The sequence below is a fragment of the Nyctereutes procyonoides genome, unplaced genomic scaffold, assembly GCF_905146905.1.
Source record: "Nyctereutes procyonoides isolate TBG_1078 unplaced genomic scaffold, NYPRO_anot_genome, whole genome shotgun sequence".
Classification (NCBI taxonomy): Eukaryota; Metazoa; Chordata; class Mammalia; order Carnivora; family Canidae; genus Nyctereutes; species Nyctereutes procyonoides.
In genome coordinates, this window is record NW_026575121.1 from 48964341 (window position 1) to 48980063 (window position 15723).

Below are 15723 nucleotides of genomic sequence, written 5' to 3' on the forward strand. Positions count from 1 at the left end.
CCAAAATACTGACCCAAGTCCTTTGCAGAAGCAAGGGAAAGAGTATTTATCTTTCCAGAATAATCATGTCCATTATATGGTTTTTTTTTAATTTTTATTTATTATTTATGATAGTCACACAGAGAGAGAGAGAGAGAGAGGCAGAGGGAGAAGCAGGCTCCATGCTCCGGGAGCCCGACGTGGGATTCGATCCCGGGTCTCCAGGACTGCGCCCTGGGCCAAAGGCAGGCGCCAAACTGCTGCGCCACCCAGGGATCCCGGTTTTTTTAAGCTCAGTTTACCCGCATGACAGTGCACAGCTTGAATTCACATAAAACTCTTAGGAAAAAAACTATGGGCTAACTGTGCATGTATGTGCATGCAGAGAAGGGGGGAAGAGATGAGGAGGGAGTGGATGCAGAATGCTGAAAACATGGACTCCACTGTCGTAAGGTACGTTATCTATAGGTGACCCACACTCCCCTGCCTAGGGCAGCCCCTCTTGGTACCAAACACCCTGACGATCTCCTAAGAGCATGTATGAGTCGGCTGGGAACCTGAAGGATTTCATGTCCCTCAGTTCTACGGGATAAACAATAGGGCCCTGCGGGGTCCCAGGAAAGGCAGGCAGCAGCAAACATTCACTGCCCAGCCACAGGGTAGAAAGGACTATCCCTAGTGTCCCAAGAGAAGGAAGGGAAAGAGTCACAATCCCCAAAGACAGGTGGGCTAGTCATTGACTGCAAGGTGAGGGGAGTGGGACAAGGTCTGGAGTGCAGTCGGGGTCCTAGGAGAGGTTGGGAGGAGATAAGGAAGGCTCTATGTAAGAGGTGCTGAGTGCCTCTCTGGGGAGGAAGAAGAAGATTCCCCAGAGAGGTGGCTGTGGGGGCTGAGTGCCAGGGGTGGGCATGCCATATTTGAGGAGCAGGGAATCAGCAGGAATGTCTCATGTGTGGGGAGCAGCGGGAAGTAGGACCAGATAGGTGGGCCTGGTTGGATTCAAGATGCCAAATACCCAGTTGTTCCCTCAACCCAGGATGCACAATCCCTGGCTTTCTTTAGACTAACACCTCAAAGTCACCTTCGTGGTAAGGCTTTTCCTGGCCACTCTGTTGCAGATGCTCTGTTGCCCACTTCATACCCACCCCCTGCTTGCTTTAGTTTTCTCTCTTCAGTACTCATCACTAACACCACACATACTTCACTTAGGTAAAACAGCCAGGGATTTTCATCCTTGTCCATGACTGCCTCACATGCATCCTCTGCACGCCTGGTGCCAGGTAAATACTTGTTGAATGCATGAATGCCAACTCCAGGGCCCCTGCTCCCCTTCTTGCTGCTTAAAGGGCTGTCCAAGTCTATCTTGGGGAAAGATATTTATGTCTCTGAATGAATGCTTTTGTGTGTTTCTCTCTGAGTTTCAGAGGCCATTGATTTAAGGTGTCATTAATAGCTTGGCAGCATCCTTCTGCATTTCCTCTCTTTTAGCCTAACTAATTAACCGCAGGCACATACAAGTCACTAAACTCAGTAGTATTACTTGACAGACCTGACATACTAATTTGATTCGTCTGACATACTGAAGACAAAGAAATCTCTAAGAGTTTACTCTCTTCAAACTTTAAGATACAGAACAGTTAAAGACTCAACATGCAAGCATAAAATGCATGTGGAAAGCTTGTGATTTAGGTGACTGCCACCACTACAGACAAGGACTATGAAAATGGTGGAATAATACAGTTTTGGAGCAAAGCAGGGCATTTTGTTTGCTTTGCGTCTTAAAGAGATATCCTACATGACCTAGTGACCCCAGGAGCAAAACCCAGATGCCTCCCAGGGATGTTACAGCGGTCTCTTAGCTACAGTGAGAATAAATTCATCACCGGTTTATCGTGAATTTAAAAACAGATCCAACTATATGGGAAGTGCCTAAATGAAAAGCATATGTAAGCATTTCAGCAATGACTTGCATTCCTTTTCTTTTAAAGGAGGAAAATGCAAGAAAGCAAGCATCACACCCCACACCTACCTACAGGAGTGTCATTTGACTCCACAGTTGGTGAAAGAAAAGCTAATTCATAAGAAAAAAGGAAAAGTGAAACAAATAAAAAATAAACTACAGTAAGTAAAATGGATTTCTATTTAAGCAAAGGAATTTTTCAATGAAAAAAAAAACTCACAATGACATGACCTACAGTCTATTAAGTTTGCTGACAAGTAAGTTCCCATTAACATCTTATCTATAGTTTTTTAAATGGAAAGTTAACAAGAAAAAAAATTAATCAACAAAAATAATCAGAAAATTCTAACGTCATATCTGAATCATTTCTCTTTTTTTATTAAAAACGAATGGCTTTGGGCAGCCTGGGTGGCTCAGCGGTTTAGTGCCGCCTTCAGCCCAGGGTGTGATCCTGGAGACTCGGGATGGAGTCCCTCCTCGAGCTCCCTGAATGGGGTCTGCTTCTCCCTCTGTCTGCGTCTCTGCCTCTCTCTCTCTCTCTCTCTCTCTGTCTCTCATGAATAAATAAAATCTTTAAAAAATAATAAATTAAAATAAATAAATAAATAAAATAAAAATGAATGGCTTTTTGTGAAGAGACTCAGATTATTGTATGTAAAGATAGATTACCTTGGTATCTCTGAATCCTGCCTTTTCCAAATGGCATTGGTAAATTCAAAGGTATATAATGTTCATGATTGCACACCACACGGAGAAATTCAAACTTGTATTCAAAGAGGGTCTGCAAGAAACAATGGTTAGTGAGTGTTAAATGCCTCACTGAATACTTTATACAGTATGCTAAAAACCCATTAGAAATCATATACTCAGTCGTTAGCTTCTTGACTCTCTTAAAACTGCATGGTCTGGGCTATGTTATAGATTTTAGAATGGCAGTAGGCATTTGTTTGAAAACTGAGAACACATTAATTTCATTAGACAATGTCCTCCACTGACTTAGGGCATTTATTATTTATGCTCCTCCTGCTTCAAAAAGGATTTCAGACGACTTAGAGAAAAAGACTTAATGCAATAAAAAAATGAGTAAGGCAGAGCTTTAAAATAGACAGGCTGGAGAGGAGATAGACAATTCTACCAGAGAAAGACTACATGGTTACTTCTATTACCTTGTTAAATAAACTATGATTTGCAACCCTTTTTTATACTTTTAATTTTGCAGTTGAGAAGTCTTTTCAGTTATTTATGAGAAAATCAGTAAGTATGTTTATTTTCAACTCAGAATTACTCCATCCCTAATATCTTACACACTAATGCAACTACTAGTTAGTACTAGTTAGTATCTCCAAAAAAGAGGACAAGAGTGCCTCTGGGACAGAAAGAAAACTGTGATGTGAGCCCAGGGAAAGGGTGGGTTTCTGGATGTCCATCAACGAGACAGAACAGTGGGTAACATACACACTACCTTCGGGTCTCCAGGAGCAAAGCAGCTGATGTAGTTGTTGATCTGCTTAAAGACAAAGCCCCTGTCCATGAAGGTAAAACATCTCTGCAGAGAAGAAACAAGCCAGAAAGGTAAGTATTTAGGTCCCAGATTTTTTTTTTTTTTGAAAGTTGGGCTGAAATCAGCATTTACTGTTATTAAGTTTATCCTTTAGCATAAAAATGTGCCCTTGGCATGGACTGAGCACCTACTATATACTAGTCATTGCTGGAATGAACATTTTTGCCACTTGACTGACACTCTCTGCGGCCTGAGGTCCTTACCTTGATGAACACAGCAAGACTGTGATTTGCATTTTTGGACGCCTCTGGGTTATCTCGAAACTTCTGAGTGATGTGCGGCATCAGCATATTCACAACCGTTTCCACTGCGTGATGATAGGATGCGGGAAATCTCTGGTTTCGCAATAACTAAAAAGAATTTAGGGCAAATGTGTATTATTTTTAAAGTTGCAGCCCTCTGGGGGGAAAAATATCTCATCCCTGAGTTCATTTTTTAAAAAACACAGAGCTCTAATCATATTTATCTAAAATGAGATAAATTATTCTTTCTTCTCTCAAAATACAGATATTTTGATACTTCAAATAACTGGTGTGCATTAGACCTGAGACCCTGAATTTCAGCCTGAGAAAGATCCCCTTGGAGGTACTTGTAAAAATGTGGAGTTATGCCTCTACTCCCAGATTCTTATCTGGATACTTTTGGTGGCTTGAACATTTGTACCTCTCAAAAATCTCTTTAGAAAACAGGGGCTCAGGTTTAAGCTTCAGGTATTCAAATGGAAAAGAAACAGATTAGAGACTGTATGTCATCAGTTGAATCTGCTTAGAAATACTCCTCTTCAAATTAACTTTACATAATCTTTTTTCCCATCAGGAATGCTTCCTGATGAAATTATACACAGCTCTCAGCAATTATCTATCATGGACTGTAGATCTTCCACACATCAGGCACTGCACCAGTACATGTTTTTATGTGCTTTTTAAAAAAATTCTTAAAAGTTTTAACCCTCATTTCACAGACAGTTGCAGAGGTCAGATAAATGTGTCTTCAGTCACACAACTAACAAGTAACAAAGATTCAAACTCAGATCCACCATGAGGCCAAGAACTGTGTTCTTTCTGCTCTTTGACACTTTGCTTCCAATCACCCACCCAGGTGCCCAATAAATGAGAAAAATTACTGGGAACATGAAATGTGAAGGGGTCTGAATTAGATGCTTCATGATATTTATCCACTCACGCATGTGATTCTAACAGCTTCAACGGGGTGGGGAGAGGGGGTATTTTCATCCCCATTTTACAAATGAGAAAACTGAAACTTAGATTGAATAAGTACTAAGTGAATGTAAGTATCTTTCATTTCCTTCTCCCTTTTAGTGGTGAAACCTCCGGGTTTCACAGGCACACACTGCTGTCCAGGTAGAGACTCTATTTCCTAGCCTAACTTGAGGCCAGAGAAGGGCCATGTGACTAAGTTCTGGCCAATAGGCTATAAGAGGAAGATTATGCCTTTCCCAGCCATGTCCATAAAAGGGGTTGCTTGTTTTGCAAGTCTTCTTTAGCACTGCCTGGAATATGGGGTAGTGGGTGAGCCAGCTTTTCAACCATATGACTGAGGGTGACACCCACGGCTGGATAACTGGAAAGGAGCTTGAGTCCTGAATGACCCCCAAGGGACAAGCTCCCCCACTCTCAGCGCTTCCTACTGGCTTATAATTTTCCAAAAGAGAAACCTTTTGAACCTTTTGCCTTATTTGGTCTGTTTTGCAACAGCCAAACCAGCATCCCAATATCAAAAAAATACTATTTTCTAAAACTAGAATTGAAATCTAATTATTTCTGACATGAAAGCATGCATTATTTTATGCATTAAACACCAGAACCTATTGTGAATTTTGAAGTGCCAGCTTTATGATAATCTCAATTCTCAAACCAATAATAAGACAATCTTTGTAAATTTATAAACTCAAGAATCCAGTGAGGGAGGGATCAGATAGTAAGTATTTGAAGTTTACCTACATTCAAAATAGAACTGTAAAATTAGAAATCCCAAAGGAATTTTGTTCTATATATGTAAGCAATAACTCTATATCCATCTATTGAAGGTGACCAGTTTCCTGGACCCCAAGCCAGCCACCTTGAACCACCAGGCATGACTGCTTGCTACCTAAGTTGGCTACTCCTTAAAAAAGGTCTCTTAAGAAATACCTAAGGCCTTCATAATGGAGCTTAGTCATGAAGCCACTTACATCATGAAAAGTGGATGGGAAATTCTATATGGATGGTGGGGTGGGCACCACTTAACCTATTAGTCACTATTATCAAAACCGTATGACTCCCGATGTGATGTGGTTGTACCAGTTATGAAGTATCCTTGCCCAAAAGCAAATCACACGTAGGTCAAATTGAGCCTCAAAATCACTACCAGCTTACAGGAAACATGGAGGACAAAGGACCATGCCACATAACGCTGCAAGGTTACGATGTGGGAAATTCTGCAGGACAAATGGCCCATCTACTTCAACAAATACACTGCATTACAAAACAAACAAATGGAGAAGGAACAGTTTGAAAATCCAAGAAACTTCAGAGATATACCAACCACATGCAATGTGCAGACTATGTTTAGATCCTGATTCAGACCAGCCAACTGTAAAATGGCATTTTGAGACACTGAGAAAACTGAATACAGATGGGGTGTCCGATGATAAGGAAGAAATGTGGCTGACTTTGTTGAATGTTATAATGGTAGAGTGTTTACACCTCTTTCAAAGGCTTTCTCCATTAAAGATGACACACTCAAGTTTTTGCAGATGAAATGATAAAATATTTGGTGATTGCTTTTAAATACTCTAAAAACAGTGTGAAGGTGGATATATAAAGTCACAATGGCAGCATGCCAGTAACTGTTAAAGATGAGTGACAGCTTCAGTACATAAGACTCATCAAACTTTTCTCTTTCATGTTTACTTAAAAATTTCTAAAACAAAAAGTTTTTGTTTTTACTAAAAAGAAAGAAAATGTGGTGAAGAATGGTGGATAATTAACACACCAACCAGCCAGCCAAGCTGCTCAGTGATTAGGGGTCAACTCAGTGCTTTTGAAGATGAAATGAAGCTCTCCCTGCCGTGACAAATAGCTATTATCTGGAGTCCTAATTTGGCAACAGGACAGCGAGGTAAGACACATCTCAAGGTGACAAAGACCAAAGTAATTAGACGTTGTTATAGGGATTACTATACAGTGAAATGGAAGAAAATGATCTAGGATAATAGGCTGCTGTCCAAGGTGGTGAGTACAGAAGCGCTAGTTCAGAGGAGAGGACACTGAGACATGAGACACTTGTCAGCCAGACAAAACCCCTACTCCTGACCATGTCTTGCAGTGAGATCTCCTCCTGGGGCTGTTGCAGCATCCCCAGTGGTCACCACCATCTGCTCCTCCGACCAATGCTGTCAATGTAGGGTCTGCCTGCCCAGTGCCTATCCACACCAGATCAGCCCCCTTCAGCGGACCTGCTGTGCCCCATGCCCCCCACCCCTGCTGTGAGCCCCACCCCTCTGTGCCATCTTGCTGGCTGCTTGGCTCCTGCCACCCGACCCCTGGCCTGAGTGGGATCTCCCTGATGAGAGATCTCAACATTCAGCAGTGCTGAGAAGGGCCCTAGGAGCCCTGCTGTTAACAGCCAGTCTGTAGACACCAGCAACAGGCTCCACCACATCCTTCACATCTTGTCTGGGCCGCAACAGCGGCTGCTACCCAAATCACTGCTTCGTGTGCAAGGGAGCATTCAAATGTTTACTTCTCTTTTCCTTACTGTGTTCTTCCACTCCTTAGGGGTTAGAGAACTCTCTTTCCTACAAGCTATATTATGGCTCACTGAGATACAATAAATAAGTCTATTAGCTAATAAACTTCATTTTCCTGGCCTTCCCTGGGCATGAGCTCTTTCTCCCACCTCATTCTCATTGTTTTCTCCCTAAATGTGGCATCCTTCCAGGTCAAGTTCCACCCAAACCTCCACATTGATCTATCATTTTGGAGCTCACACATACATCTCTTTCATTGTTCTTTAACGGTGCCCAGCTGCCAGACTGTCTTCTTCCTCCCAGGATAATGTCAGCTTCAAGGCTGATGGTACACCATCTATGCCGCTTGCATATCTCCTCTGTGCTCTGTGCATAGTGAACAACTGCTCCAAACCTGTGCTCATGGATGGAGGTATGGATATTCACATTCTGCCATCACGTGTGTACACTGGTTACAAACACAGTTTAGGGGAAGTGCAGGCAGTCTATTTAGGAAAAGAACCATACCATTCTTTGCTTGCGTTTCAGTTGAACACTCTTTCCTTGCTCAATTAAGGCAGGAAATGGTTGACAGCTAAACACCTAAGGTTATATATTCATCCTATCCTATGCCACATTTTCCAACTTCCATGAAATACACCTGTGGAATGCTAGCAATTTGGCTGGATTCAATGTGGGAGGAGAGGAAATTCAAAAAAAGTCTGCTGAAATTACAGCTACTAAATATAAGTGATAGAAAAGAAACACCTAAAATGTGTTGAGCCTGGAGGCAGAGTGGGGTTCAGAATTGGGAACTCCTTAGTAGGCCTTGACAAGGTATGTTTTATATTTTCCTCCTGAAAACTACTTATTGTAAATTCCAAGCACATGTCACCTATGGAACACTTGAATCTGCACAGTCATATGTAATCAATCCAAACTCTGCAGGTCCAACTGTGGTAGTAAAGAAATTGTCTATTTTATTTTATTTTATTTTATTTTTTATAAGACTTTATTCATGAGACATACACACACACACACACACACACACAGAGGCAGAGACACAGGCAGAGGGAGAAGCAGGCTCCCTTTAGGGAGACCGATATGGGGACTTGATCCCGGGATCCCAGGATCATGCCCTGAGCCAAAGGTAGATGCTCAACCACTGAGCCACTCAGGCATCCTAGGAAATTGCTTATTTTAGATACTAGTTCAAAGGGAGGCTATGATTCACAGCCTTTCTAAGCAAATGCGACAAAGTGTAGTTCCATTGGCTGGGATAGGAAGGTGGACACATGTGGCCGTGTCCATCTTCAGCAAGAGTATAGCATTAGAAGCAAGCCCACCAGCATGCACCTTTCACAGGAGCATCTCCTTCTATGTAAATATACACCAGATGGAATGACCCCATTATCAGTGAGAGTGGACACTGCAGGCCTCATCTCAACATACTATGCTTCCAAATGCTGATCCATGCTAAACATTCTTGGGATGGGCATTGCAGTGAAAGCATTATCTGGCTCTCGTGTGAATCTGTGGCCCAGGTGCCCTACTAGGCAGATGTGTGCCTGGTTATGGCATTTTAAGAAAGACTCACAGTGAGGAAAAAAAACAAGGTCAGGATTATAAACACACTGGATTTACTAATAATCCTCAGTCTAAAAGTATAAAAATTCTGCAGGAATTTGATCATGATTCTGGAAATCACAAATGGCACAGGAATGGTGAATATGAACTTCTTCAATCAATTCGGAACACCAGGATCAGAGACTAGGATGTGTAATTCTTAAGATGCAAATAAAGACAAACATAAAAATAACTAATCCAAACATGTAAAACTCATTATTCCTCAGATATGAGGCAAAATGAATAAAACCTTCAAAATATGTGTGAAGTTCCTAGATCAATAATGTGTGATTCAGGGAAGCAGTGGCATGGTGGCAAGTGACGCGGAAGTCCGAGGGTAGCCCTCTAAAAGTGAAATGTTAAGACTCTCCAAAGTGGGAAGTAAGTATTTTGAATCTCTTTTTATAGTAAATTATCTATGGCTAAGCCCTCTCCTTTTAGCTGTCCGTGTTTGTTTTTATGAGGGATAACAATTTTTTTAAATAAAATACTTCTAAAAACTGTCTGAATATCCTTTTAGGACCAAGATATAATTAACTTACAGAAAAGGTTGTACATGGTAGCATTTGAGCATTCTGTTCTAAAGAGTTTCAAAAACAGGGCTCCTGGGTCGCTCAGTTAGTTGAGCACCTGACTTCAGCTCAAGTCATGATCCTGGGGTCCTGGGATCGAGTCCCATGTCGGGCTCCCTGTTCAGTGGGGAGTCTGCTTCCCGCCCCCCCCCCCCCCGCCGTCTTTCCCCACTGCTTGTTTTCTCTCTTTCTGTCTCTGACTCATCCTCTCTCAAATAAATAAATACAATCTTTAAAAAAAATAAAAATAAAGAGTTCCAAAAACAAACTATTTCCCAGAGGTGCTGGAGAATTAGCTTATAAGGCTAGAAAGGGCAGGATATCTGGGAGAAGCTAATTCTGACTCTAGCATGAGTTCTAGGCTCTGCTCAGTTGTGTGTGACCCTAGGCATGCACCTCATGGGTCTATACTCCATCTCGACCTCTGTGGCATATGGGAGGAGTTGGATCAGAAGGCAGCTTTCAGGTCCCTACCATCCCTAAATTTCTATGGTTTAATTTGGCATCTTGAGAAAAAAAAACACATGCAATTAAATTACTGTATTAAGGGATCCCTGGGTGGCTCAGTGGTTTAGCACCTGCCTTTGCCCCAGGGCGTGATCCTGGAGTCCCGGGATCAAGTCCCACATCGGGCTCCCTGCATGGAGCCTGCTTCTCCCTCTGCCTGTGTCTCTGTCTCTGTCTCTCTTTCTGTGTGTGTGTCTCTCATGAATAAATAAAGTCTCAAAAAATAAAAATTAAAAATTACTCTATTAATTTTGTATCACAGTTCTCAGAAAGAGATGTTACTGGTACTTCTGTGGGAGTTTCAAAAGTGTTCATTACCTCTTTGACCATTGCTCCCATGATCTAGTTGTGTACTTTCCCACCTAAACTCTGTGAAGGCACAAACCACACCACACTTAACTTTGTAACCCTTGAGCCTGCATATAAGTAAGGGATCTCCATGAATACTTTCTAAATAAAGCGGTTATATTTTTAAATATACCCAAGCCACCAGTCTTTCTCAAGTGATTACATTTATTCAGAGCCGAAAATAATGAAAAATCCACTGAGGCCTTGTTACAGACTGAATTTTGTCTCCTTGAAATTCGTATTTTGAAGTTCTAACCCACAGTCTCTCAGAATAGGACTGTATTTGGAGACAGGGTCTTTAAAGAGGTAATTAAGTTAAAACAAAGTCACTAAGGTGGGCCTTAATCCAACAGGACTGGTATCCTTACAAGAAGAGGAGATTTGGACACAGACACGTACCAAGGGAAGACAATACACAGACACAGGGAGAAGGCAGCCATCTATAAGCCAAGGAGAGAGGCCTCAGAAACCAACCCTACAAATACCTTGATCTCAGACTTCTAGCCTCCAGAATCATGTGGAAATAAATTTCTTTTGTTAAAGCCACCCAGGCTGTGGTACTCACTATGGTAGCCCAAGCAAACTAAGACACGCCTATAGCTTATCCTGCATATGACATTTTTAACAGAAAAGTCCTACATCCATACAACTTGCATGTGTGCATGCATGCGTGTGTGTATGTGCATGCATGCACACACACTTAGCTGCATACTGCCAAGTAGACAATCTGCTAGGTTTTTAACTTGGCAGGCTATTCTGGCATGATTTAGATGGTACGTTACTCTGTGGAAAGCAGGGCCCACCGCCATCTGGCATCTCCCTGTGTACTAAAACTGGAATTAAAAGAAAAAAAAAAAAGAAGGAAACCACCTGGTCAGGCACCAGTGTCCGCTCTACTAGAGAAAGTGTGGCTTTCGGTTCTGAGCTGCCAACCTTCTGCCTGACAAAATCCAGCAGCCTTTCCCAAGGCTTTCTTGGAGAGTCCAGATCCCTGGTCCAGGGGGCCTAGATCTTCACCCTCCCTCCCTGGGGTTTCCCCCTCTCCTCCCCTCATTCTTTGTGAAAGACTGCTGGGCACCATGACCTGCTTCCTGAGGGCCTCCTGTTCTGCAGGAGACTCAAGACCCTGCACAATGCAATGCAGAGAGAATTCATAGTCATAATCGCAACTCCAAGAGTATGCGCATTTCAAAAGGGATTCTCACATGACCACTATGTTTACCACATTAGAATCTTATCAAAATGTATCTACACTGTGCCTCAGACAGCCAGCAGTGGCCAGTCATACATAGACAGGCATTAGTCCAGAGAGGTCTAAAGGTAGAGACTATAGGTACCTCAGGATACCTTTAGCCTGGGGGCCCAGAGTGTTACACATACCCAGGAATCTTGGGAGGAGGGAGGAGAGATAAGAGGAGCCTGAGTTTTCTCAGAGTCCATTCATTGCTTCCAGAGAATGTGAAGTGGCATCAGACAATCTACTCTCATCTAGGTCCCTGAGAAAGGTCTACAATGTTCAAGACTGGGTAACTACATTTAAAATAAATGCTTAGACTGCTACTCTCATTTCAAAAGACTTGAAGACTTCTGAGCAATACAAAGGAAAAGAGAGAGTTTTCTTTGGACTTAGTAACATGTGCTTCAGGAAAATGGGCTTTGGAGCCAGACTGGTCTCAAAACCTGGCCCCTTCCAGTCGCTAGAGGTATGGCCTTACCAAGAGACTCACTCCAGTCTCTGTTTCTTCATCTATAAAATGAAGGGTAGTACTTTATGACAGTCCAATGGCTTCATTACTTGGAACAAAATGCTTTCTCACTTGGAAAATACTTAGAACTGTACTGTAACGGGCACACAGAAAGCATTCATGAATGTTAGCTAAAAACATGACAAAAAGACCTTCCCCTAAGAGCCACCACAAAAGCCCTGATACAAAGTGACATACCTTAACTTTGGAGTTCTCTATCAAATGCTGAGCCATGGATTTTATCAAAACGTCAAAGAAAAACCATGAATACTGAAAGAAAAAAAAAAAAAGATCCCAGTGAGAAAAACAAATTAGAAGGTGAGATGTCTACTCTCTTAGGTTGGTAATGTTACAGACACAAAACAGGTGTGACCTCAAAACAGGGCCAAACCTCTTGGCAAATTATTAACAGACCAGAGGTGTGTGTGGCAGCTGTTCTCTTGCTTTTGCATGTCCAACAAAAAAACTGTATCCCACAAGGAAGCTGGACGCATATGCTCAGCGTGGCACAAACCAACAAGAGGCACCACTGGATTAGATTTGTGATCTTTCCTCTTGGCTGAGCCTTGCCTGCTGATGCTGCCTTTTTAATCTTCAACTCGGTATCCTCCACTCATTTCAGTATAATGACTTCTTAAAACTCAAGAGCCTGTGAACGTTAAATATAGTAATATTTTGATAGAAGCACAAGTATAAGCAGCAAAGTTGGTCTCAAAGAACTAACTCTTTACCCCTTTTTAGGAGGTGGGGACGGTCTCTAAAAGCGCACAAGAAGGGTAAACTGATCAGGTTATGGTGTTTGGATTTTCTTCCATCGATTTCAATACTGCAGAGCCACACTGGCCCCCACCCCCGACATACCTTAAGTAGTTTGTTGCTGGTGAGGAAGTCAGCAGAAGGCTTGAGAATTGTGGTCATGGCTTTTGTTAGTTCTTCATGCACGGTCTTGTATTCAGAAGCAATGTACGGCTCAGCCTTGTAAGCATACTTTGAAGAAAAGGGAAAGATACTTTAATGTCTCAGTTATCCAAGATGGACTGAAAAGCAGGAGGCTCCAAGGGATGGCAGTAAGGGACCGAGGTACAAATGCAGGGTGGGAGAGGAAGGTGTGGAAACAGGAGGGAAGGGTGACATAAAGAGGGAGCCCAGGATACCTTCAGGGAACCCATTATAACATGGAACCACCCATCAGTGGTCCTCCAGCCCACAACTCCACCTCCCAGGAACTTCAAAGAATGTGTCACCCGACACTGGGTGACTCGATCCCACAGCTATAATTTATAGTGATGTCTAAGACTAAATGGAACATATGTAACTTTTCAGAATGGTGATCACCACTCTGTTCACCAAATAGTATTACATAAACAAAGGGCCTGTTGATATTCATCCTAACGACATGTCTTGCTGTCCTACATCCTTATCTAATTTGACGGTGGCCAGAGCTAACCTCCTCTCAGGAGAAGCTGTTTTACTACAAATCCTAATTGGTAAAAAGAAAAATGAAAACAATAGTACTATACCAAAGGCCTACCAAAAGGGACTTAAAATTCTTTAAAATTCCATGTTATTATTATTCGCAAAAGCCATTAAGAGAAATGTGCGTTGAAAAATAAAACTACGTAAATAAATTAATTGCCCCTCTTTGAACTTCTTCTCGTTCAGGTATAAGTACTGACTACAGGTATAGAAGAGTAAGTAGAGATACTCAATTTCACCCCAAAATAACTAGATTTTTTTTTTAAAAAATGAGACCTTAGAAGGAAAATTGGAGAGCCACAGATTTAAATGATTGGGGACAGTTTATTTTACATACCTTAACATATGACCTCAAGTGGCTCTCCAATCCTTCCTCATGGCACTGGGCAACCACATGAATAATGACCCTACACACCACAGGAATGAATAAAGCAATGAATAGTAATGTGAAAATGAACACATTTCATTATTACACAGTAGTTGTAGAACAATGATGATGCTATTGGCACCACAGGAAACAAGGAAACAAGGAATTAGATGGGGTCCCTACTCATGGGATCAAAAGAAATTTCTTAAATATAATGGTCAACACATACTAGCATCCCAGATATGTATGACTGTGCTCCAGATGTGGACAGATTGAAAGAGAAGAAGGTATCCGTCTATCCACTTCTCTTACCGTGTCACATTGACAGCGACTTCCTCCTGGGTTGCTCTGGTGAGAACTCGGAATAGTTGGTTTAGGATGGTGGGCAAGAAGGCGATCATCACGTGGCCTTCCATCGCATGCAGGCTCTACAGACAAAGAATGGCATTCGTGTCATCTTCTTAAAAGGAAACCAACCCCAAGCAATTTCCACTCAGTTTCAAACAAGCATGGAAGACGTTTATCTAAAACAGTGGAAGGCCATGGCGGGCAGAATAAGGGACAAAGATGTTCACATCCTAATCCCCAGAACATGTGAATATGTTACACGGCTAAAGGGAATTAAGGCTGCTAATTGGCTGGGCTTAAGATAGAAGGACTCTTCTGGATAATCCAGGTGGACCCAAAGTCATCACAAGGGTCCTTAAAGTCAGAAGAGGGAAGCAGAAGGGGAGAGTCAGGGGAGACGTGCCTAAGGAAAGAATGGTCAGAGATGCAACATTGTTGGCTTTGTGGTGGAGGAAGGGGGTACACGCAAAGGAATGAGGGAAACCTTCAGAAGCAGAGAAAGGTCAAGTAAGATTCACCCCCAGAGTTTCCAGAAAGGAACTCAGCCATGTTAACAACATCTTGATTTGAGCTCAGTGAAGCCTGTGTCGGATTTTGGACCTACAAAGGTGTAAGAAAATAAATCTGTGTTGTTGAAGTCACCAAGTTTGTGGCAATTTGTTATAGAAGCAATAGAAAACTAATACAAAGGCTCTTCTTACAGTCACATGGCTCTCTGTGAGGTACCTAAATGGGCACTTGGCCAACTTGTGATTTCAGAACTCCCACTCCATGTTCCTTGCTGAAATCAAACAAACTTGTATTCCATTTCTCACATTTCTTTTTATTTTTTTTAAGATTTATTTATTTGAGAGAGAAACAGAGAGAGATCATGCAGAGTGAGGGGCAGAAGGAGAGAATCTCAAGCAGACTCCCTGCTGAGTGCAGAGGTTGATGCAGGATTCAATCCCAGGACCCCAAGATCATGACCTGAGCTGAAATCAAGAGCTAGTCACTTAACTGACTGAGCCACTCAGGTGCCCTCATTTTTCACATTTCTTATATTTTGTCCCCATGCCTGGAATGCTCTCTTAGCTACTCTCCTTTTTAAAAACACTCCCCTTGAACTGCATCCTGGATAAGGCTCCCCTAGAGAAACCCCATGTTGCTCTTACCATTCCATGACACTGGGAGTCTCCAACCCCTGTACAATACTGGGGTCAGTTATGTGCATTCTTTGTTTTTTCCATTCCCTGCCCTCTCACTCCCCAGCAGCATGTATTCTCCAAAGTTATCTCCTACAGTGAACTAAAAATTAATTAATGTTGGGACTTATGCTTCTTCACTGCTTATGTGCCTATTACTGTGCTCTACAGCTGGGGAGTACTCCACAGATAGGGCCTGTGAGTGAGTGATCTATGCAGAGGACAATGTATTTTGGATTGGACCTAAAAACAGTATAATATACGTGGGACGAGAATGAAGGCAGGAGTTGTCTTTCTTTTATCTTCTTTTTATTTTTAAA

The 15723-nt window shown here is 42.2% G+C and overlaps 1 protein-coding gene across 18 annotated transcripts in view; it reads right to left on the reverse strand.

Moving 5' to 3' along the window:
- Positions 1 to 15723, reverse strand: part of DOCK9 (dedicator of cytokinesis 9) — a 277563-nt gene that overhangs the window by 67492 nt on the left and 194348 nt on the right. For all 18 annotated transcript variants that reach the window (XM_055336137.1, XM_055336149.1, XM_055336142.1 and 15 more), the window contains exons 24-30: positions 14184 to 14299; positions 13842 to 13911; positions 12890 to 13015; positions 12227 to 12298; positions 3704 to 3850; positions 3402 to 3485; positions 2609 to 2720 (exon numbers count right to left, since the gene is read on the reverse strand). In XM_055336137.1, the coding sequence (XP_055192112.1) occupies positions 2609 to 2720; positions 3402 to 3485; positions 3704 to 3850; positions 12227 to 12298; positions 12890 to 13015; positions 13842 to 13911; positions 14184 to 14299 (727 nt within the window). The remainder of the gene's footprint in view (positions 1 to 2608; positions 2721 to 3401; positions 3486 to 3703; positions 3851 to 12226; positions 12299 to 12889; positions 13016 to 13841; positions 13912 to 14183; positions 14300 to 15723) is intronic.